This window comes from Phyllostomus discolor, chromosome 8 (genome assembly GCF_004126475.2).
Source record: "Phyllostomus discolor isolate MPI-MPIP mPhyDis1 chromosome 8, mPhyDis1.pri.v3, whole genome shotgun sequence".
NCBI classification, from domain to species: Eukaryota; Metazoa; Chordata; class Mammalia; order Chiroptera; family Phyllostomidae; genus Phyllostomus; species Phyllostomus discolor.
In genome coordinates this window covers 80,825,421-80,848,073 of record NC_040910.2, presented here as the reverse complement: position 1 = coordinate 80,848,073, position 22,653 = coordinate 80,825,421, and the positions used below count along the sequence as shown (strand labels likewise).

At 54.3% G+C, this 22,653-nt stretch overlaps 1 protein-coding gene across 1 annotated transcript in view; it reads right to left on the bottom strand.

Moving 5' to 3' along the window:
• RAB11FIP4 (RAB11 family interacting protein 4) overlaps window positions 1-22,653 on the bottom strand; it is a 104,556-nt gene that overhangs the window by 71,314 nt on the left and 10,589 nt on the right. Inside the window, exons 2-3 of the mRNA XM_028521790.2 lie at window positions 3,134-3,221; window positions 1,606-1,694 (exon numbers count right to left, since the gene is read on the bottom strand). Of these exons, the coding sequence (XP_028377591.1) occupies window positions 1,606-1,694; window positions 3,134-3,221 (177 nt within the window). The remainder of the gene's footprint in view (window positions 1-1,605; window positions 1,695-3,133; window positions 3,222-22,653) is intronic.

Genomic DNA, 22,653 nt, shown 5'->3' with positions numbered 1-22,653 from the left:
TCACGTCACCGGGCCCGGGGCCTCCGGGCCTTCAGGGTCCCTCACCACAGCACCCGCGGGCCCAGCAGGCTGACCTTTCAGCCATGCCCCCTCATTTCCCTGCCAGCTCACGGGAGGCCCACAGTGAGGAACAGGGCCCAGGCCAACCATGCTGCCCCACCGGGTGCTCACGGACACAGCTGCCCACTGCGTCTGGCAAGCCACCGCCATCCTGCTGGGCTCTGGCCACCGTGAGGGCCAGATCTACACAGAGGGCAGAAAAGGGTTCACCCAGGAGGGCCTTCCACCTAAAGAAACAGAAGACCATTCACATGCAAAGAGCTTCTGGGCTGGTGGACACGCTGTTGTGAGGGGAGGTGGTGTGCAGGGAGGAGGCGTGGGATCTCTGTCCCAACCCGCCCCACCCCTGCCCACACCTGGCCCCATGCAAATCCGAGCCTTGATTCCATCCTTGATAACAAAGCAATAGTGACAATGAGGAAAAGAGTGAAGAAATAAAATGGAGTCACTATAGTCAAGCAGCTAAATTACAAAAATCAAGTGGACTGAGACACGAGGAAATGATTCTTTCTTCTCTGAACCAGCCTGGGAACATCAACCTGCATCAATGCCTGGATATACCTCAGGCCCCCCAGATAACCCTCTGCTGACCGCCCGGAGGACTAAGGAAAGAATGTTCACATACCCAGACCACCTGACCTCCCTCATCTAGACCCCCGGTCATGTGCAGCACTGCCATCTCGGACCAAGCCAGAGGCCAAGAATGCAGGACTAATTCTTTTCAAGAATGTAATTTTTACTATAAGAATGCTCAGCTTTTTTTTCTTTCTTCAGAACACTCCTGGCTATTGCCTGGTAGTATTTCCAGTCTGCAAACCCTAAAGACCTTTGAAAAAATCTTTATCATTCATTTCTAGCCGAAGCCTCCTGACTCTCTCGGGGCTCATCTGACAGCGAATACCACGTTCTCCTGAGCTCCCCGAGTGGTTCCAGTGAACTCCAGGAGGGTCACAGGAACCCTGCATTTGTAGTCAGCCAGCAGGGGTGCAGGTAGGCAGGGACCCCACTTGTGGTGGTCTCAAGGGGGGCAGTCTCATGGGACTGAGTTCTTGACCCAGGGTCTGCACGAACTCTGGATAGTTGGCGTTAGCATCAAGTTGAATTGCTGGACACCTAGTGGTGTCAGAGATTTGACTGGCGGTGCTTGTTTGGCGGCGGTGGGGTGGGGGGGAGACGTATAGGGACCTGTCGGCTCAGAGGGCTGCGGCACAGGAGAAAAGGAAAAGTCGTCCTGCCTGCCGTTGCCCGTGAGCCTGTCGCTTCTGCCCTGGGCTGTTTCTGCTCAGCGTCTCGGAGGGGCAGCGAGGTGCTCCGTGAGGACCCCCAGCCCCTGCATTCTCTGCTGTAGCTTCCCGACGGGCTTCACCGCTCCAGCTCCAAAAACTCTTTCTCAATTTTGAAGCCAAAGGGTCCTCCAAGGAGGCCCTGGGGCCCCCAGACACCGGAAAGGCAAAGCCCAGGCAAGAAGACCGAGAGGGGCAGGGCGGCCTGCAAGAGGCGCCGCCAGCCTCCTGTGCGGGGCGGGGCCTGAGGCCCGGCTCTTACCTGCTCCACGCAGTCTGGGATCTCTGGGGCACAGGGCAGCGTCCCTGCGCTCTCCATGGACAGCACGTCCTTCAGCAGCTCCTCACACCCTGCACACAGACAGACAGACCGTGGAGGGTCAGAGCCTCAGCCTGGCATGGCAGCTTTGCTTCAGGGCTGCAGGGAGGCAGACAGCCCGAGTTTCCCAGAGACTGGGTGGCCACTCAAAGACAGAGGTGGACACCTAGCTGTGGAGAAGACAGTCCAGGGCTCTGCAGAGGGAGCTGAGCTAGGTCCTTCCCCTCTCATGTGCTTCCACTGGGACCAGCCCCAACAGGGAGCACACAGGGAGGAGACTCCCACATGCAGAGGGCAGGCTGGGAGCAACGGGAATCAAAGAGGCCTTCCTGGAGGAAGCAGTGTCAGTCCATACCCCCTGCCTGGCTCACAGGGCCTCCAAACACACACATTACCCTGAGGCTGAGGCCCTCTGCAGCCCTGCAAACTCCAGACATCTCGGAGAGGGGCACCCTCAGGATGGCCCTACCTCCTGCTGACTCAGGAGACCCCCCTCCTTGGTCCCTGAGAAAATGTCTCCAGATCATACAGGTCCCCAGATCATATTGGACAAAGGAGGTCAAACCTGCAAAGTGCCTGGCACGGGCACAGGACAGGGGCAGTGAGCAGTGGGCCCACGGGGCCAAAGGCCTCTCGGAGCCCCTCCCTGGGAGCCTGGTGTGCACAGCCCCCTCCACATTGCTGCTCACATCCCTTTGCTTCCTACTTCTAGGGCAATACCGCCTGCTTCCCCCCACCCTCCCAGAACTCGGGGTTACCCCAGGCAGAGGGGTTCATCCTGCTGTGATCCTCACAATCACGGCTTCCTTCCTGGGTAAGAGGAAAGGAAACAGTTCTCTTCACAGCCAGGGGGTGGCCTCCACAAGTCCACCTGCTGGCCACATGGGCTACTTTCTCTCCACAGCAGCGAGATGTAAGAGTCATCGCATTCTGAGGCCCTTTTTCTGGGGTCTCTCACAACTGGCCTTTGGTTTGGGGCAAAGAGAGAGGGGTTTTATGTTGCCTCATTAAAGGGAAGGGGCAGGAAAAATGGGGGAGTTTAGGGAAAGTGGAAACAAATGAAGGAAACTTAGGAGGGGCGGAGGGAGATGGGGTGACCAGTTCCATCTAGCTTCTCCCAGAAGTCCCGTGTGCTGGGGAACTCCTCACGAGTCTGGTCACCCAGAAGGGGAAAAGAGGAGAAAGAGGGGGTCACAGACCATGGGAGGGGCAGAAACGAGTGGTCGCCGGTCCAGGCATGCCTGGCCCTGGGCGCGGGCCTCCACAGTGCGGGTTGGGTTCAGAGACCCCCGCAGCCCCTCCGTGGCTGGGGGCCCAAGACCCCTCCCCTCGGCCCTCATGGGGAGCCGGGGAAGAACCCACTTCTGGGACCATCCTGGGCCCCTGGGCCCCCCACTGGGAGGAGTCTGAGGGAAGACCAGTGGGTCGGGGTCCTCAGAGCCCCTAGAGCCCTCTCCCCAGGACACGTCACCTTTCATGGCGAACACTCCCCGGCAAAAGTCCTTGAAGTTGATTCTGCCCAGGTCGTTGGGATCCAAATATTTCACAAGTTTTTCCACCTGTGGGAAGAAAGAAATGACAGGTGTGAGCCACCCCCACAGAGTCCCCGGTGGGTTCATGGAGCAGGGGCGAGGCTGGCAGGCTGGCCGGGAGCCTGGGGTGAAGGGAGAGTGTGTGAAGTGGGCTGAGGGGCTGCTGGCGGTCCCCTCCCAGCCCTCTCCCCACTGCAGCCTGGGGTGGGCGCCAGCCCCAGAGAGCAGCGGGGCCACTTCAGTCTCCTGGAGCGGCAGAGCTACTCTAGGAGAGTGGCAGGAGTGAGGAAAAGCAGCACCAACAGGCAGCGCTCGGTTTGTTGGGTTGCTGGGGGCGGGGGCAGGGCGGCTTGTCTCCCAGTCTCTCCCACAGACACTGGCACCCGGAAAGCAAACGCTCTGACTTTTCAACCTCACGGTTTCTTTCGTGCAGAAACAATAGAAACGTACTGCAGAAACTCCAGAAAAGAGAATAAATCAAAACCCTGCCATTTCCCACTTATCTGTTCAACACACAGTTTTAACCACTTTAAAAAATTTATTTTGTAGCTCTGAGAAACCCTTGGCCCAGTTCCCCCCTGTCTACAAACTGGAAGTAATCACGTCAGCATCACTGGGCCTGCTCCCTCGCACCCACACCCAGGCCCCACCCAAGGACTGGGTTCCAGAGCTGCCTCCCTTCCCACGTCACCCCAGGGACCCCACCTGGCTACCCCGGCCACCTCCATCGCCCTCCCTGACGAAGCAGATCTCCTCATCCTCTACCCGCTTCCGCGGTCGGCCCCTCCAGTTCATTCGCCACTCCAGCTGGATCCCGTCATCTACTGAAAATCTTCTAGTGACTGTCTACTCCACCTAGGATACAGTCCAACTCTGTACCACGGCCTACAAGGCCCTGTCGAGTCTGGCCTCTGCAGCCCTATCTCCTCCCACTCTCCGTCGCTCCCTGCATCCCAGCCACACTGGCTTCTGGTCAACTCCACAAGCAAACAAACTCTTTTCTGCCTCAAGACCTTTGCACATGCTGTTCTGTGTATTTCAAACGCTTATCCTCCCCACTGATCACCTGACAACATCTATTCACCCTTCAGTCTCCATTTGTACCTCTATTAAATCTACATCAGTCCTGATTGGTGTCACTCAGTAGATTGAGCGCTGGTCTGTGAACCAAAGGGTCCCTGGTTTGATTCCTAGTCAGGGCATGTGCCTGTGTTGCAGGCCAGGTCTCCAGTAGGGGGTGTGTGAGAGAAGCAGCCACACGTTGATGTTTCTCTCCCTCTCTTTCTCCTTCCCTTCCCTTCTGTCTTAAAAATAAATAAAACCTTTAAAAAATGTTTTCCCCCCAAACAATCCTTCCTGACCACTTCCACCTAATTAGGCCCATACTGCTATTATCCAAACATGTATTGGGTTTGGATATCCAAAAAGTTCCTATGTTTTTTTCCATAAAATAAAAGAGACATTTTTAATTTTCACCCATAACATTATTGATTTGGATATTTTGAGTGTGTCGGCTATCTCCCACTACTGACTTCTAGTGGGTAGAGACCAGGGATACTGCTAAACATCTTCCAACGCATAAGACAGCCCCACAGCAAAGAATTATTTAGCCAAAATGTCAACAGTACAAAGAAATTTTGCAAACCACTTCTGACACATTCAATCAGTTACAGCACCTTCTCCATACGCTGCATAAGTCTTTTTTGTGTTTCAGTTGTGTTTTTATCTGTCTCAAAATAATACACCAAAAATTTTGCGTATCTTCTTCCATCGTCAATATTAAGATGGCTGCACAAAAATTCACCAATTTTGATAGTTTTTTAAAATGCACGCTGATAGGACAGCTGTCACAATACAATCTAACAAAATTGTTTCAAATGAAGTTAAAGACAACTAATCACTACTAGAGCAATTATACAGAAAAAACTAAACAAACTTTTTGGCCAACCCAGTAGTACCCTATACTTTCCCTTTAAGTCACGTGTTGCAATGTGTAATTAAATGTTTACATGATAATTTGTTAATTTATATATTTTCCTCTAGAAAATAAGTTCCTTGAGGGCAAGGATCACATGTGTTTTATTTTCTTTTTCAATATTTTATTTATTCATTTTTAGAAAGAGGGGAAGGGAGGGAGAAAGAGAGGGAGAGAAACATCAATGTTTGGTTGCCTCCACAAGCCCCCTACTGGGGGCCTGGGCCACAAGCCAGGCATGTGCCCTTACTGGGAATCCAATCTGTTAACCTTCGGTTTGAAGGCTGGAGCTCGATCCACTGAGCCACACCAGCCAGAGCTAGAAGCCTACTTCTTTTTTTTTTAAGATTTTATTTATTTATTTTTAGAGAGGGAAGGGAGGGAGATAGAGAGAGAGAGAGAAACATCAATGTGTGGTTGCTGGGGGTCATGGCCTGCAACCCAGGCATATACCCTGACTGGGAATCCAACCTTTGGCCCTTTGGTTTGAAGGCTGGCGCTCGATCCACTGAGCCACACCAGCCAGGGCTAGAAGCTACTTCTAAATCAATGTCACTTAGTGGCAGCCCCTCCACAGCACACACAAAAGCATTCATTCATGCATTCATTCACTCATTCATTCAACAAGCAATGACTTGGCACCTCCTACATGCTGGACACTATCCAGGATCGGCAAGCTAACCACACACATGGCCACATGGACACACACACAGTCATGCATACACAGATACACACACACTTGTTGTCAGGCACTGCCCCCTGCCCCCACCATAGTTACCACCAGTACCTAGAGCACAGCCAGGCAGGATGCGCTCTCTCCTGGGCTCTCCTTGAGCTGGGTAGCAGGTGATGGACATAAAAGCACTTTGGGAATGGCAGTGCACAGCATGTAGGAGAGGGATTCCTGTCACTGCTGTTCTCATTAGCATTGCTGTGGCAGACACCCTCCGGCCTGCACCCCACTGCATGCTCAGTGGGCATTCATCCATTCGGGAGGACCATGTTTCCTGCGTGCACACAGGATGCTGCCAGCCTAACAGCCGCAGCAGGGGTCTGAAGCCCAGGTCACTGCCGGCGGCCTGGCACCATGGGGATGTGCCCAGTGGGGGTTAGAAGATGACCGGTGAGCAAAGAGAGGCCTTCACACGCATCTTTCCTCCCTCCCTGAGCTCAATGGCTCAACGCTTGTACCTCTGTGCCCACTGACCCTGCTTGTGCAATTGAGTGTGAATGGGAGGGGCCATGACCCCCTGAACCTGGGCCCTCAGGGAAGGCCAGAGGAACTCCGGTGAAGGAGAAGGTGGTTTCTCCCAGCCCCTGCCCTGCCCACTGAGCCTCCCTAGCATTGCAGCTGCACCCCGCCCCCCAGCCAAGGCAGCCCTGACTCTGCCAGGCAATGATGTAGCTCAGAGAATAGCCATGGCCAGGTGCCACCTGCAGGGCTGGGAGAGCCCACTCCCCACCCCAGCTCTGTCCTGCCTCCTCTCCTCCTGTCCTCCCGGCACCAGCGTTGAAGAAAGTGTATGAATTCAGGGATGAACTGGGCACCTGGGAACCCCCAAGCCACCTGGCGCTCATCCCTACAGTCCTCTCTGACACCGAAGGCTACCCATTAACAATCTCTGATGCAAGTCAAGTGCCAAATAGCTGATGGGGAGCACCGACTTCACATCCACCTGAGAGGCAGCAGGCTGTGGATTAGAGTCTGAAATCCACGGAGTGAGTTACTAGGGCTGGAGACACTGGTAGGGCCAGGCTGTCTGTCCCCATGAACCAGCCTGAGGTGCGGGGTGTCTGGTGACAGCAGATACAGGGGGCCTGAGGACCCCTGCCAGTCCCCGGACACCCTGAGCCGTGGCCCAAGCGACTCCCAGAGGGCGCTTCACAGAATGGCGGGTGCGCACGCGTCAACTGCTGTGCGGCCCTTTAGAAAACAGGCGGCATCGCTGTAAAATTGTAACAATAAACACCAATTACAACAATAAATACCATAGCTGTAATCACGATGATTTTTTAAATGAACAGTGGCAGGGCTCATCCAGGGAAGTACTAATACGCCTTGCTGGGGTTTCGGAGGGCTTGCCACCGGCCACAGCGCGGCGCTACACTCTGGCGGTAGCTAGTCTCGCCGAAGCCTCCCCGCAATCTTAAGAGGCGCAGCTACTACGGCAGTCCCCATTTTACAGGTGAGGAGACTGAGGCTTGGGAGGATAGCCACTTGGAGAGTCGCCCAGTGGTAACTCCCCCCAGCCCCCGCACTCCAGCCCTCCCGCAGAGGCGGGCTGTCCCCGGAGGGCGCAGGAGCGTCTTTCAAGTCCTGTCCCTTAGGTATGGAAGGAGCTTCGCCTCTGTGGCCGGAACCCCTTACCCTGATCTCCAAGAGCCTCGACCCTCCTGGACACGAGATATCCTTTTTCCAGGGCACCCAGCCCCTCATTTTACAGACAAGGAGTCCAAGTCCCAGGAGGGGAGGGCTTGCTCAAGGTCGCAGGCGAGCTCAGTAAATGGCCACCCACACTCGGTCCTCCGGCGAGCAGGGGCCACAGACGCTGGGGGCCCACCCGGCGGCGCACGCACTGCAGGGCCCGCCGCGCCGGGGGCCGCTGCCCAGGCCAGGAGCCACGCGCACACGGGGCCTGGCGGGGACGGGAGCAGCTGCTGCCGCGGAGGCACACACAGCTGGGTCGCGGGGCAGGCTGCCAGGGAAACTGGTTGTTTCCCTGGCAGTGAAATATTGATCTTTCCTTTTTGAGCCACCTAATTACCAGGCTTCCCCTTCTATTTCTGTTGCCTTTCTCTTCAGGCAGATTCTTTCCTCCCTCGCTCCCCCGGGTCACATCTCCTGCAGCTCAGGCCAGACCATGTTCCTCGCTCCATTGCTGCCGCTCTCTCTTGATCGCCAGCCAGATCCAGCCACCCACGCCTCCGTAATTCTGAGATCTCCAAGCCAGATGGACTCAGACAAGCCATTCGCCTCCCTGAGGTCTCAGCGGCCTCGTCTGAACAAGGGCGATAAGCTGGATCCGTCTGTAGGTGAAGTGCTGAATAAAATGTTAGCTGTTACAATATTATTAATCAAGCAAGTGCTTTGTACCTCGTCCTGCGTGCCAGGTCTGTCCTCAGCACTCTGTGCTGATGAATTCATGGAATCCTCCCAACCACCTCAGAATGGGAACTATTTTTATGCCCATTGTACAGGCAAAGAAACTGAAGCTCAGAAAAGCTAAGTTCTTCAGGGTTGAAGTCCCACAGCTAGTAGGAGGCAGAGTCGGGACCTGAGCGCAGGCAGCCTGGCTCCAGAACTCATGCTCCTCACCAACAAGCATTATCACTTCTACCGATATCATTATAATCACAAGTCTGGGCTTACTCTGACCAGAAGAAGAATTCATTTGTATTCTGCTCTATTTTCACCTAGAAAACCTAGCATGGTTTTCTACAGAGACCTTTGCTTAATCATTTCAATACAGAGAGTCATCAATAGGTTCTGCGATTTTAAGAGAAATGATGTAAACAAAACCACAGGCTGGTTGATACAAACAAGGGTTAAGTTTCTATGGCATCTCGACATTATAACAAAATTACATTGAGTGAAACTACATTATTTGGGTGAGGATCTGCTACATTGGGAGGAAAAAAAGTATAATTTCAAATGTGTTGTTCAAGTAGAGGTCTCCCATTAGCATCCCAAAGGTGGGCTTGCAGACAGTTGAACTTTTTAAATTAGATGCCAAGATCAAAAACGAAGGAAGGCTTCCGGTTCAGGTTGAGGTGGGGTCAGTATTGCACAGGTGCCTCTTCCACCATCTACAAGTAAAAGTGTGGACAGAGGGCATGGAGCAACTCTACAGGACCTGGAAAGTAAACAGGAGCAGAAAAACGGGGAGGAAACGAAAACTTAAATAAAAATTAAAAAACAAAAAAACCTTGAAGTAAGAGGAGTCTAGTGGCAGTCAGTATTCTGATTTATTTTTTCCTCAAATATTTTCCACTCTAGGCTCAGGTAGCCCAAATCCCCCAGCTACACAGCAGGGGTAAACAGAAAATGCTCCAAAGAAACTCTGTTGTTTCTTTTGGGACAGAGAGGCTGGAAGAAATGCAGTTTGTGTGTTGTTTTCCTGGTCTCCCCGCCCTGACCCAAGGCAACCTCCTGCCTTCCCCCGCCTCCCGAAGCCGGGTGGCTGCAGCCAGCAGCCGCGGCAGCCAGGCAGGCACCTGAAACTCTGCGAGAGGAAACTCACTCTGTGGAAAGAGAAACTAGGAAAAGTGGTCCCTGAGGACAAAGCGTGTGGAAAAATTCCTGAACTACACCATTCATTTCTCTCTTTTTCCTCTTCCTACTCCATCCTGCAGGTAAGCCAGTCCTGGGAAGTGTGCAACAGGATGTGGAGGCCAAACCTCAGATTTCTAACCACAGGACCAGGAACAGAGGTCCCTGGGAGTTGGAGGGGGTGGCAGAGCGGGGAGTCACAGAGAAGGGTGAGCTCAAGAGCAGGGTCCCACACAGCTGTGTTTGAAGTCCTGGCCTCCCTGCTAAGCTGCACAGACATGGAAGCAGCCCCAGCGGCACACCGAAGGCTTCGGGAGCCGAGCTACAGGGCAGACAGCGAGCAGGCTGGCTCCCTCGAGTGGACCCGAGAGCACTTCAAGGGCTTTGAAAACTGACCGGCACTGAGGGAACTCAGAGGGCAGGCTGGAGTCAGAGGCTTCAACCTAACCGGGTTGATTTAATGGTTAAACAAACACACAAACAACAAAACATTGATACTCTTCAGAGGATTTTAATAGGACTCAGAGTCTTAGAATGTAATATTCAAAATGTCCAGGATGTAATCCAAAGTTACTTGACATACCAAGAGACAGGAAAAGCCCAACGATGCACAAGGGGCAAGGCAATTGGTAAACATCGGGCCCGAGAGGAGCCAGCTGTAGACCCGGACTTTGAGGCGGTTGTCACGGCCATGCTCCCTGAAGCAAGGGTGAACACTCTTGAAACAAATGGACATACAGAGATTCTTGGGGGGCGGGGGAAGCTATAAAAAAGAGAACTGAATGGAAATTTTAGGAAGGAAAAGGATACAAAAGAACTGAAATAAAAATTCACTGGATAGACTCAACAACAGAATGGAGATGACAAAAACAAAAAACAAACAACCACCGTGAACTTGAAGACAGAACAACAGAAAGACAGAGATGACCTAACGTGCACGAGGAAGCGTGCCAAGGACCAAGAGGGACATCACATGAAAGGGTCGGCTCACTGAGGAGACGCGCCCGTGGTGAGTGCGCACACGCCCCTCAGGACAGCAGAACCTCGGGAGACACGAAGCAGAAACTCCCAGAACTGGAAGGAGAGACAGACAAACGGACCATTACAGTCAGAGACGTCGACACTGCCTTCCAGCAATCGGCGGAACTCATCAGCTGGAAAGCCATCAAGGACATAAAGAGTCTGACTACCACCATCCACCACTCCGCCTGGCTGACGCAGACACAGCTCTCGCCGGGGAGCAGCAGGGCCCGTGTTCCCTTCCGTGCGCACGGGAGACGCTCACCAAGATGGGCTGTGCCGTACCCGGCGGCCAGTAACAAAAAGTCATCCGAAAAACTCCCAGATACTTGGAAAGTAAATACCACATGTCTAAAGTCATCCCTAGGTCAAAGACATCTCAAAGGAAATTTGAAATGTTTGAAATTAAATGTCAATAACAATACAGCATAAAATTCAAACCCAAAGTATGAGGAAGAAAAGAAATAACGAACAGCAGAAATTTCAAAATGGATTTTCCATATATCTGGATTCTAATGAACAAAATAAACTAGCAAACCAAATAGAAATGGATTCCTAGAGAGAACAGAGTGACAGCTGTCAGAGGGGAGGGGTGGTGGGAGCTGGTTGGAAAAAATTAAGGGATTAAGCAAAAAAACAAACAAACCCCCAAACCCCAACTCATAGACATGAACAACGGTAAGGTGACTACCAGAGGGAAAGGTGGGTGGGGGAGGTAGAAGAGGGTAAAGGGGGGATAAATGATGATGGCAGGAGATTAAACTTGGGGCCAGGATCTCTGGAGGGAGGGGGCTGTGGGTCAGGGTTCCCTGAGACGCCTTGAGGCAGGCCAGGAAGTGCTTTCGGGACCCCCCAGTCCTGGGGGAGCTGCTCAGCCCTGTGCTGTGCCTGCCCCAGATCACCAAAGTCGTGGCCCACAGGCAGAGCCTGGAACGACCCTCCAAGTGCCCCTGCGGAGGAGACCCTGGAAGGAGCAGGGCAGCTGCCGAAGCTGAGCGCTCTGCTCAGGGCACCAGCCCGGAGGCTCCAAGCTCAAGGGACATTAGCGGGGACTGGGGCATGAACATGGAGCAAGGCATCATGGGTCCGGGATGGGCTGACAGTCTTCTACTGGCAGGGGGCGGTGAGGAGGGGCTCGGCAGGCAGCAGGAGGGAGCAGGGGGGAGGGAGAGGGTCCCTGCTGAGAGGAGTGGTTTGGGGTGGCTGGAGGCAGGGCCAGGAGGGCTCATAGAAAAGGGGGGTGTCATCAAGCTGTGAGGGGACAACGAACAGGGTCTGAAGAAGGGCTGGGGAGCTGTGCTGAGGTGGCCGCGCTCTTTCTTGAAGACCCGGGTGGCAGAACTTAGTAAGAGAACACGACTGGTCGCCAGGGCTGTAGCTCACAGCGGGAGCTCTTCCTGGGAGTCAGGATCCCGGTGAGCACGCACTTCACAGGTCCCTCCTCCCAGTCCTCCCGGTGGGCCTGCGACAGAGCCGGTCATGCCTGGTCACCCAGAGGCCAGCCCTCGCCTCAGCAGGTAAGGCTGGTGTTCAAACAGCCCCACCCACTTCCTGCTCTGTGGGCCCTTCCCCTTCCACCCCATGGGGCTCCTGCTCCCACCCCAGGAGCCTCAGATCTGCTTCTTTACCCACTTCCCCAGGCAGCTGGCTGCCTGACACACAATGAGGCCTGTAGTCTGGAGCCCCCACCCCCACCCCAGGGACAAAGGGCACAGAAGGGCAGAGAGAGGCAGCCTCCCTCCGGCCTCCCCAGTGGTTGTGGGAGGGGAAGAAAGAATAGAGGAGGGAAGTGAGGCTAGAGCTTCAGCAAACCCAGCTGGAGACAAGGGCTCCAGGGTGGGTCCTGCTGGGCCCTGGACCCTGGGCTCAGGCCCACTAGTCCACCCTCCAGAAGCCCGCTCTCCCTACCCCCCACCCGTGAAGGGCTGCCCTCGGGAATCAGGCTCTCCCTGAGTGGTGAACAGAAAGCATCCTGAGGAGTCACAAGCCAGAGGGCTCAGAGTCAGCTTCACAATACACGGGGCCCAGAGCAAAATGGAAACACCGGGCCCTTGTTACAAAATAACTCAGAATTTCAAGATGGGGACCACAGAGCATCGACCCCGTGTGACTGCACAGGTCACAGGCCAACAAGGCCGGCTCTGCCTGGGCTGCAGCACGTCCTGTTCTCAGGCAACCTCGGGCAAGTCACACGCCTCTCTGGGCCCCCACTTGCATGCCTGTGACACATCCTGGCCGGCCCACAGAGCGACTGTGAGGTCAGTGAGACTGTGGCTGAGTCAGTGTCCTGTGCCATGGCGCATAAAGAGGGACGCGAGGGTGAGCGTCCACCTCGGCAGGAGCGGCAGAGGCCGGCCGGCCGGCCAGCAGGGAGGCTGCAGGGCTGTCCTGGGTTGGCTGAGGCGGTCAAGTAGGGTGGGCACCGAGCCCCTTTGTGAACTCAGGGATGCTGGGCTTCCGTGACCTCGGTCCAGTCCCAGGCCATCAGTGACCCTACTGAGTGGTCTTAGGGCCTCGGTTTCCCAACTGGAAAGTGAGGGTGTTGAGTGACATTAATGTCGAGGGTGGGCAGGGGGCCGGGGAGGAAGAGAAGAACACCAGAGCGGAGAAACAGATGGAGGTACAGGGCGGGGAGCAAAGGCCTCCATACGGCACGGCTGGGGGGACCCTGAAGGGTGATCCTGGGGCGTTACTCAACCTCTCTGACCCTTTTAGTTCCCCTCTTCTATAAAGTCAAGAAGCAATGGCGAGGCCTGAAGCTCCGGGTGGCACACACATCCAGCTGGTCAGGGCAAAGCTGCCCCTGCCCCTCCTCCCTGAGATGCCCACCTCCTGTTTGACCAGGTGCCTTTGGGTACGAGTCCTGATTGGACCAAGCCAGTCAGGTGAGCTCATTCTGCTTGCCAGTGACTGGTTTAGGCAAAAGCACATTATACATTTCTGACCAATGAGACATGAGGAAACAGGAGAGACCTACAGGAGGCCTCTAGAAGAGTTATTATTATTTTTTTTTTTAAATAATGGGGGCTGGGGGTGGGCGAGGCCATCCGCAGGAAGTGCTCCCACCCTTCTTGACCTCCTGGGAAGTGGATGCCATCCTGGCCCCACACGGGGATGTGGAGGGAGGGGTTGGGTCCTGGGTGATCCTCTGAGCCCCCGAAGGAACCAGCCCTAGAGCCGCCCTAGAGTGTTGTGAGGAAGACGTTTTCCTCAGCATCTGAGCCACTTTGCACGGAGTCCTGGTTCTCAAGCTGGCGGGACCCCTGCCTCATGGAGGACCCCTCCTCAGGGAGTGCAGGAGCAGCAGGTGGCAGTGGGAGGGTGGCTTCCTGAGCAAAGACGCTCAGTGCACAGTGCAGAGGGGCCATGCGGCCAGGTCCTTTATGTGACCCCCTTCGAGTCCCAGTGTCGCCGAGCGGGTCCCTCATTCACAGCCTGCACCGCTGCTGACCAGAACCCGAGGCTGCCCACAGGGGCTCTGTGTGGAGTCTGAACAGGAGTGAAGGGACAGACACCTGGCTGGTCTGAGGTAGACCGGCCTGGGCATCTGTCTGTCCATCTGTCCATGCCTTCAGGAACAGTTTCCTCAGCTCCTCGGCCAGACTCTGCCCTGCAGGGAGACAGTTCCAGCGAAGCTCCCAGGGAAGGGACAGATGTCCTGCCCTATTTTTGAGTGAAGTAAAAATAGCTTGGAGAGCAGTGTAAACCCATGTATGTGACTGCTAATAGTGCGGCATGCCCAGAGGCAGTATCATGTCCCTCCCAGGCCCTGGAAGTAGACAGAGCTGGGCTCAAATCCCATCTCCTCCATTTAGCAGCTGTGTGACCAAGAGTGACTGATTCACCCTCTCTGAGCAACGTCTGCCTCATGGAGTGCTAGGACTTAAAGAGAAAGATTTCAGGACAGTCTGGCACCCAGCACAGGGCAAATTCTGGATTAATGAGTACTTTCTCTCTCTCTCTCTCTGTTTCAGATAGGCCGCCCACACTGGGAAGCTCGTGCTGGAGCTGCTGACGACAGGTTGTCTCTGTGCGCTGGGATGGCCAGTCCTTTCACCTCTTCTTTCTACATTGGTTAACTGGCTGGGTTCCAAACACGTATTGGGTCATTTTTTAAAAATTTTATTCTTTGATTTTTAGGAAGGGGGAAGGGAAGGAGAAAGACAGTGAGAGAAACATCAATGTGTGGTTGCCTCTTGCACGCCCCCTACTGGGGACCTGGCCTGCAACCCAGGCATGTGCCCTGACTGGGAATTGAACTGGTGACCCTTTGGTTCACAGGCCCGTGCTCAATCCACTGACCTACACCAGCCAGGGCTGTATTGGATCATTTTTAAGTTCAGGGGGAAAACAATAAAGCTCTTTCATTCATCAGAAAATTCCTCACAGCACTGTGGGGCTAGGTCAAACAGAAGCCGCCACAGTGTGCCACAACCCTGGCTTTGGTCCGGAGGAAGTGGGGCTGGGAGACCAGCCCCTGGGAGAGGGCAGCGCTGCCAGTCCCTCCTCCACATGGGGAAGGGGCGAGGGTCTGGGTGGCCTCTTGGGACCCTGCCCGGATTCGGAAGCAGGGGTCCAAGTCGGAGTTCGACCAATCTGTACATGCAGCTTGGGACTCTGGGGTGCCCGCACCAGAAGGAAGGGTGGGGGTGGGCCCAAGGACAGGTGGGCTGGTCCTTTCTCAGAAGGTGGGTGGTGAAGCCAAAGCTGTCCTGCCCCTGGGGGAGGTTTCCTGGCCATGGGGGCAGGGAGCTCACCTTGCAAGGGGAGAGGCCCCTGTCCTGGGACACTGCTTTGGGGGCAGGCACAGTGTGCAGAGCACGGTGGGAGGGCGTCTGCACACTGTGCCTCCGCCACTGGCTCTGGCCCTCGGTTGCAGTCTGTGACTTTCAGAGTGGTCTGCAGGGTGCCACGCACTCGGGGGCTTCGGCGGGCCTGGGGCCCATTACTGATGCCCAATGGGACTGTTTCCAAGGGCGGTGCTGGCCTGCGGGAGTTGGGAGCACAGCACCCACCCTCTTCCCGCCAGTGCTCCTTCCTGGCTGTGGCCCCTGGGCCCCGCCTCTCCCACCCATCCTGCCCTCCTGTCCTCCAAACTGTCCCAGCTCTGGGCCTAATCACCCCCCTAGCCCCCAGGACTCAGCACTCCTCCCTCTCCCCCCCACACTGACACCCCAGCTAAACTCAAACAGAAGTGCCTTCCTGACAGCCCACCAGCCCTCCGTTACCCCAAAATGGACTTCACCAGAGCGTCTCAGGCTTCCAGTGAATTAAATTTAGCTGCTTGAAACAAGACAAACTACGGTGGCTCCAGCCAGCATTTCAACGTTGCTGCCATTGACAGGACGGAAGGCGGTGAATGGAAAATACTCCAAGTTCTGGGAACCCCATTAGGGAATTTCTGAGTGGGGGAGAAGGGAAAAGCAGCCTCACCACAAACCAGCCGTGAGACCCTGGACAAAGCCCACCCTCACTGAGCCTCAGCCGTCTGGCCTGTGAAATGGAGCTGGCAATACATTCCCTTCCTGCTATTCCCGGGGGGCCGGAGGAGAGTATGGATTTGAAAGCTCTCGGCCAAAAATAAACAATGTGTAGGCGGCCCACTCGCCCATCCCCCATGCCAGGCAGCTAGCTCCTGGGGTGCAGCTCCAGCACTGCCTGCACCCACCCGGGCAGGGGACATATCTGGGGGGGGGGGGGTCTCCCTGGGTCCTCCCGGAGCCGAGCAGCTTAGGGAGTGGAGGGGAAGCCAGCCAGCCCTCACGGATGGAGCCCGGACTCTGAGCGGTGGGGGATGACAACTGGGCACGATAGGCTTCCTTGTCCCTGCTTCCTCTCTGCTGAAACTGTCCCTGCTCCTTGGAAAGAAGCTCTCTGCTCCCAGTGCCGGCCCCAGGCACAGCACCCCGAGAGGAAATTCCTCGGGGCCAATGGGGGGTGGGGAGAGGGTCCTGTCATTCTTTTGGGGGATCTCTTTGCACAGGCAAATTCCTTCCCCAGCCAGCACAGCAGCAGAAAAGCAGAGGCGAGAGCCCGCCCACATGATTTACACCCTCATTTACAATTCATACCTCACCATGCAAAAGGTGGATGAGGGGCCTGGGGTGAAGGGAGGGGGACCCGTGTAAGAGGGTCCCTGGCACCAGGGGGACGAGGGTGGTGGCACCTCACTCACCCTCGTGCCAGCCCCTGCAGGGAGGGTTCCTGGCTCCCTTCTCTCGGCCAGGGAATCAAGGCCCTAGCACATCCAGGACTGGGAGGGGGTCTTTCCACGCAGCCCTAGGAGGGCAGCCCTCGAGGTGGGAGCCTTTGTGGCGTCCAGGCAGAGGGGCGGGGAGATTCCAGTCAGGTCATCCCAGCACGGTCTGCAGAGCCTGGCAGCCAGTGCGGACCCTGGAACCTGCAGTTTTTAAGGCCCCGCCTCGGAGAATCTGGTGATGAGACCTGGGAGGGGAATCCCTACTGAGCGGTGGGTGGCCTCACACAGGCAGGGACAGGGGGCTGGTCCTAACCCAGGGCTCTGGGGGCTCTGGGCTTTGAGCCTGGCACATGTCCTGTGAGGCTGGCAAGGGGGTGCTTAGGAGACTGTGGTGGTGGCGGGGAAATATTCCAGCAGCAGCTGCAGTGAAAACCCCCTCCAGGCTGACTCAGCCTACAGCAGTCACCACCTCTCGGGGGTGTGATGAGTCCCCATCAGCCCCCTCGCTGGGCTGAGAGCTCCTTTGAGTAACAGCAGTGATGATGATGATGATGATGATGATGCCCATGAAACAGTAACCAGTACACGATGAGCGGTCCTCTGAGCCAGGCATCGCCTCCAAGCTTTACCTGCATTAACCCACCTGCTGTCCACAAGAATCCACCTGTGAAGTATATAGTTTCTATTACTACCTCCACTCTACAGATGAGGAAACTGAGGCACAGAGAATAAGGACTTGGTAGGAAGTGATGGAGCCAGAAGAGAAACTCCAAGGCCTCTTTTCTGCTACTCGACACCACCTTTTCAATTCACTCCTGTACCTGCAGTGGTGGACACGGTGCCTGTCACAGAGCAGGTGCTCACGCGCCTCCGCCATCGTCATCAACAACCTGCGACCACAGGCGTGGCAGCGGCAGGGACGTGAGCCATGCTTCGCCTTTGAAGTGTTTCTGGAGCTACCAAGAGTGCAGAAAAATAAGTCCCCTGTGCAAGGGACCGAGGATGCACCAGGCGCCGTGCAGGTGGTGGCCCTGTCCCTTCACTCCATGCTCACCATACCCCTCTGTGAGGACAGCAATGGCACATCCCCATTCCCGGGTGAGGCTCAAAGGCGTAAAGAGACTGATCCCAGGCTAACTGGCAAGTCGGAGAGCTGGGAGTTGACCTATGACCTATCCAGCCCCAGAACCTGAGTCCTTGACCACGAAGCCCCCGTGCCCCCAAACCTTCATCTGAGTGGCCTGGAGCAGTAGGGAGGAACTTGCTTACAAACCATGATTTTAGGGCAGAGCTCTGGAGGAATGGGGGCTCCTGGGTGCTGGGGTGGTCCCTTTGCACCCCATTTATTCACTCAGGCATTTGGGTCCCTTTGCACCCCATTTATTCACTCAGGCACATTCCCTGTGCCTCTGGGGGCACAGCGGAGCGTGAAGCCAGCCCCTGTCCTCACTGCCTGTTTGCTGGGACAACCAGAGAGACCAACATCCCTCCCAGCCCCTCCAGGGCATGCAGGGGTCCTCCCGGGGCTAAGAGACCGGGTTGTCCCACCCCTGTCGGTTCTCTCTGCCCAACATCGGGTGGCCCCTCCTCTGGTAAGTCACCCTGACTTTCCTTTGGGGACTACCCTCTCACTCCAGGTAGCGGGGGTGCCCAGCCTCTGGAGACAGCACCTCAGCCGGCCTGGCCAATCAGAGCGTGCCTCCCCCCCAGCATAATTCCTTGTGGCAACTGGGAAAATAGTGAACACCATTAAAATAGTGAGCAAATGTTGGGGAGATATTTGGTACAATTTACCACCTGGTCTTGAATAAAACTTGAACTAAAGGAGAATGGGGCAGGGAGGGGGTAGTTTTTATTAACATGTTAAAGATTATAAATCTAAACCCAGGTTTGGTGCCAACATTACACTAATGGTAGAAGGCCACAGTCACTCCATCTAGAAAATAGTAAGAAAAAAATGATGGGGACCTTGTCTGCCAGCCCCACCCAGCCCTACACCTGCTGGTTCTATCAACCCGTCCAAGACCAGAGCCGAGGGCCGGGAGCAGCCTCAGCCCACCTGCTATTCCGGCTGCTGGAGACACATCTGTGGTCGTCTGCGCTCAGAGAGGTTCAGCCTCTCCATCCCCGGCTGCATAGCTTCTGCGTCTGGAGGCTGGAGCCTTCCCCACATCCACAGCCTGGACACCTGACTACCTCTGGCCAGGCCATTCCCTGTACATGAGACCATGTCCCATAGTGACTCCAGCCTCAGCCTCTCCAGGACTCGCCACTGTCTGAGAGACCACCAGGGCAACTTCCCCCAGGCACCTAGCCCAGCCTGTTTCCCTTACCTTGCACCTTGCACCTGGGCCATGTCGCCACTGTCCCAGCATGCCTCATTCCCAGGCCCCGCTAAATTAGGGTGATATCTCCACTGCCCACCCCTGTGCCAACTATTTCTGCAGACACTGGTGAGTCTCATCTCAGAAGGAAAAGTAATTAGACTCATAAATACAGGAAAAGAAGACAAATAAAATGATTACTTTTTTAAGAAGACATGACTGCTTACTTTGAAAATCCAAAGACACCCCCCAGAAATTGCTAGATGTAATAAATGAGTTCATACCAGTGGTGAGATACAAGATAAATTTACAAAAATCAACTGCATTCCTATATGCCAGTGACATGCAGCTAGAAAAAAAAATCAATGGAAAAAAGTACTTCATCTTCAGTGGTAACAAAACACATTAAATATTAAACATTAATTTAACCTACTTGTGAAATATTTATTTTTAATGTTAGTATTTTGCTTCTAATAGAACTAAGTATGTAATAAAAAGCAATACTCCCTAATTTAATAAGCTTAATGCAATACAATTAAAGACCATGAAAATGTGTTACACACTAAAAAATCCATAAATGGTGAAGAACATCAGAAAGTTTTTTAAAAAGGTAATCGTGGTTGGTTTGTTTCAATTTTAAAATACATTACTCCAAGTGACAGTGATTAAAGTTGTATAATGTTGCCCTAAAAACAAAACCAAAAATCCTTGAGCATCAAAAAAAATAATGATGGAAATGGACGATAACACACTGAAAAGAATCTATGAGTCCATCGTGATGCTCAGAGAAGGGGTGAAGGAAAGCCCTTCACAGAGCAACATTCTAGCTCTAGAAAAAAAACGACAGAAAAACCACCATTTCGCAGCCGCCGTGTAAGATGTGCAGCGCCCACTGGCGCCAAAACCACTGTGCGAGAAGCCACTGGAGGAACAGATGTTTGCACTGTCCCAGGCACCGCCTCACAGATGACGTATTAATTATAAAGTGCGTAAAGAAGGAAACGTATCATTGTCCTGAAGAGCTCAAGCAGACACAACCTTAACCAACGAATCAAACTCAGCGTCACCAACGGAGGGACAGAAGCCACGTCACGTGGCTCCGTCGTCTGTGCCGACTGGGAAAGTGTGCTGGGCCACCTCTCCCCGCCAAAGCTGCGCAGGACGGTCGGACATGGAGGGTGTGGGACCGCCTGCTGGCGACTGGGCCGCACTCGGTAGAAAGTGTCAATGTGACAGGCGTGAAAAAATATCAGAGATTATTTTAATTTCCAGAAGATGAAACAGGTATATAACCAACCAGATGCAACATGCGACCCCTGATTGGATTCTGGGTCCAAACGAGGAGAGAGGACGGGCATTCTGAGGACAGCTGGGGAACCCGTGGGCTGGCTGTGAGAGGGTGTCATCCAATTAAAATTAAGCCCCAGGCGTGACAGTGGCCCTCGATAAAGCCAGAGACCCTCTGTGGTCTCACACTGGGAAGTGTTCATGGGGGCGACAGCAAGACGCCTTCACTGGACCCAAAATGCTCCCGTGAAACAAAGTGACGCAGCGGGAAACGGAGGGCAATCGGTGATCGAGTGAAGGGACAATCGGACGAGGGAAACGCTAGCAGTGAGTCCAGGTGAAGAGCACCTGGGTGTTCTTCCTATTCTGCTTCTAACTTTTCTGTTTGGACATTTTCAAAGAGTATGAGGAAAAAACTAATGGAACTCAGTTCTAGTTTAGAAATAAATTCAAATTCTTAGTAGAACTGAATGTCGGATGAACCTCATAATGAATTCCAAACAGGTAAAACAAACACTTGACAACAGTGAGTTGCAAACAGAATTGCTGTTTTATTCTTGTTAGAGATGGGGAGGTAAGTTCCTGAGCACCGAAACATGGCAAACATAATTAGAAATAAGGCACGTAATCATATACTCGAACACAGTACTTAAATGTAGGAATTTTAAAAAATTTTTTATGTATTTATTTTTAGAGACAGGAGAAAGGAGGGAGAAAGAGAGGGAGAAAAACACCAATGTGTGGTTGCCTCTCACACACCCCCAAGTGGGGACCTGGCCTGCAACCCAGGCATGGGCTCTGACTGGGAATCAAACCAGTTATCTTTCAGTTCGAAGGCTGGCACTCAATCCACTGAGCCACACCAGCCAGGACTAAATGTAGGAAAATTTTGAGTAATAAATGTAATCACCCATAAAAAAAGCAGCAGAGCAAGATAAAATGACAAAATAAATAAAAAGAGAAAAATAACGGATTTAAAAATATACATATTGAAGTTAAAATTCCCCTTGGTAATTGCTCAAAAGAGATTAATACAGCAGTTAATGCAGAAGATACCAAGAATAAATAGCAATGTAATGTAAAAAAAAAAAAAAAACAAAGTCTCATTAGCAATTGAAAATGGAAATGTTAACAGATTAAAATAAAATTTAAAATAATGCTCAGTGTTGATGGGGAAGCAGGGCGTCACCAAACGGGCACCCTCAGACCTCACTCGGGGTCTGCTGCGGGACAAGGCAGTTGGAGACAGCGGAGGAGGGGAGGAGACAGCGGACAGAGAAACAAACGAATCGGAATCTCTGGCTGGCCGGGAGAGGGCGGCCAGGTGAGTGGGCAGGCAGGCTCCCGATGCCACCACTCCACGTCCCAGAAGTGGCAGCAGGTGTCTCCTGGGTCAGGAGTTCTAAAAAGCCCACACCAAAGGTCAGTCCTCTGGCTGGCAGCCGGGCCAGGAACAGAGCCCAGGCAGGACGGGGCCCCGGGGACAGTCCAGCCCAGCGTGGAGTGCTGGTAGAAGGTGGGGGAGGGGTGTCCGGGGCTCAAGGGCCCCCCATGTCCACTCTCCCTTTGGGCCTGCCCTGCCCGCTCCAGCTCAGGCTGCTGGGGAGGCAGGGGTTGACCAACCAGCCATGTGCCCACAGGCGGGCTGGGCTCAGGGGCCCTCCGGGCAGACAGAGCACTGTGGAGTCGCTACAAATGGCTGGCGGGAGGGTCAGTGCTGGGAGCGGGTTCAGCAGGGAGGGGACAAGGCTCTGTCTGGGATTCAGACACAGGAAACATCACGAGGAGGACAGGGGCCAAAAGGGCTCTGAGGCACTGTTCACAACCACGTTGGTTACCGCCAAGAGCAGGACAGGGTTTTAAGGTGTACAAGTACTACTGTTTAGCACTAGTTACCTCTTGTCCTATAAAGTTGTTTGAATTTATAAATCAACAACATTTGGAACTTTGTGTCCGAGCAGCTGCCTTGGGGAGGACAGGACTCCTGAGGGTGCCTTCGGGCCTGTGTGCGCTGGTGCTGGGCGGCTGTGTGGGAGTCCGTGAGCTGTCGCCTGGGCTCAGTCACCTACGTGGCGTCACCGCAGGTTCATGAGACCATGCCCCTCCTGTTCATCCCCGCACCGCGGACCCACCCCCCTCCTCCCCCGAGGACTGGGGCAGCAGCCTCCCGCCTCAGCCTGTAAGTACTTCCAGGTGTGTGTGTCTAAAAGGCCACAGAGCCATGTCACCCCTCTGCTTCAACCTTCAGGTGACACCCAGCCTGCCCTCTCCACCTGCCCTCCCTCCTCAGGCCTCTCTGGCACAGCTGTCCTTCCCTTCGTGGACAGCTTCCCACATTCTGGGCAGAGTGACGGCTGTCTTCACACCCCACCCCCCCAGGACAG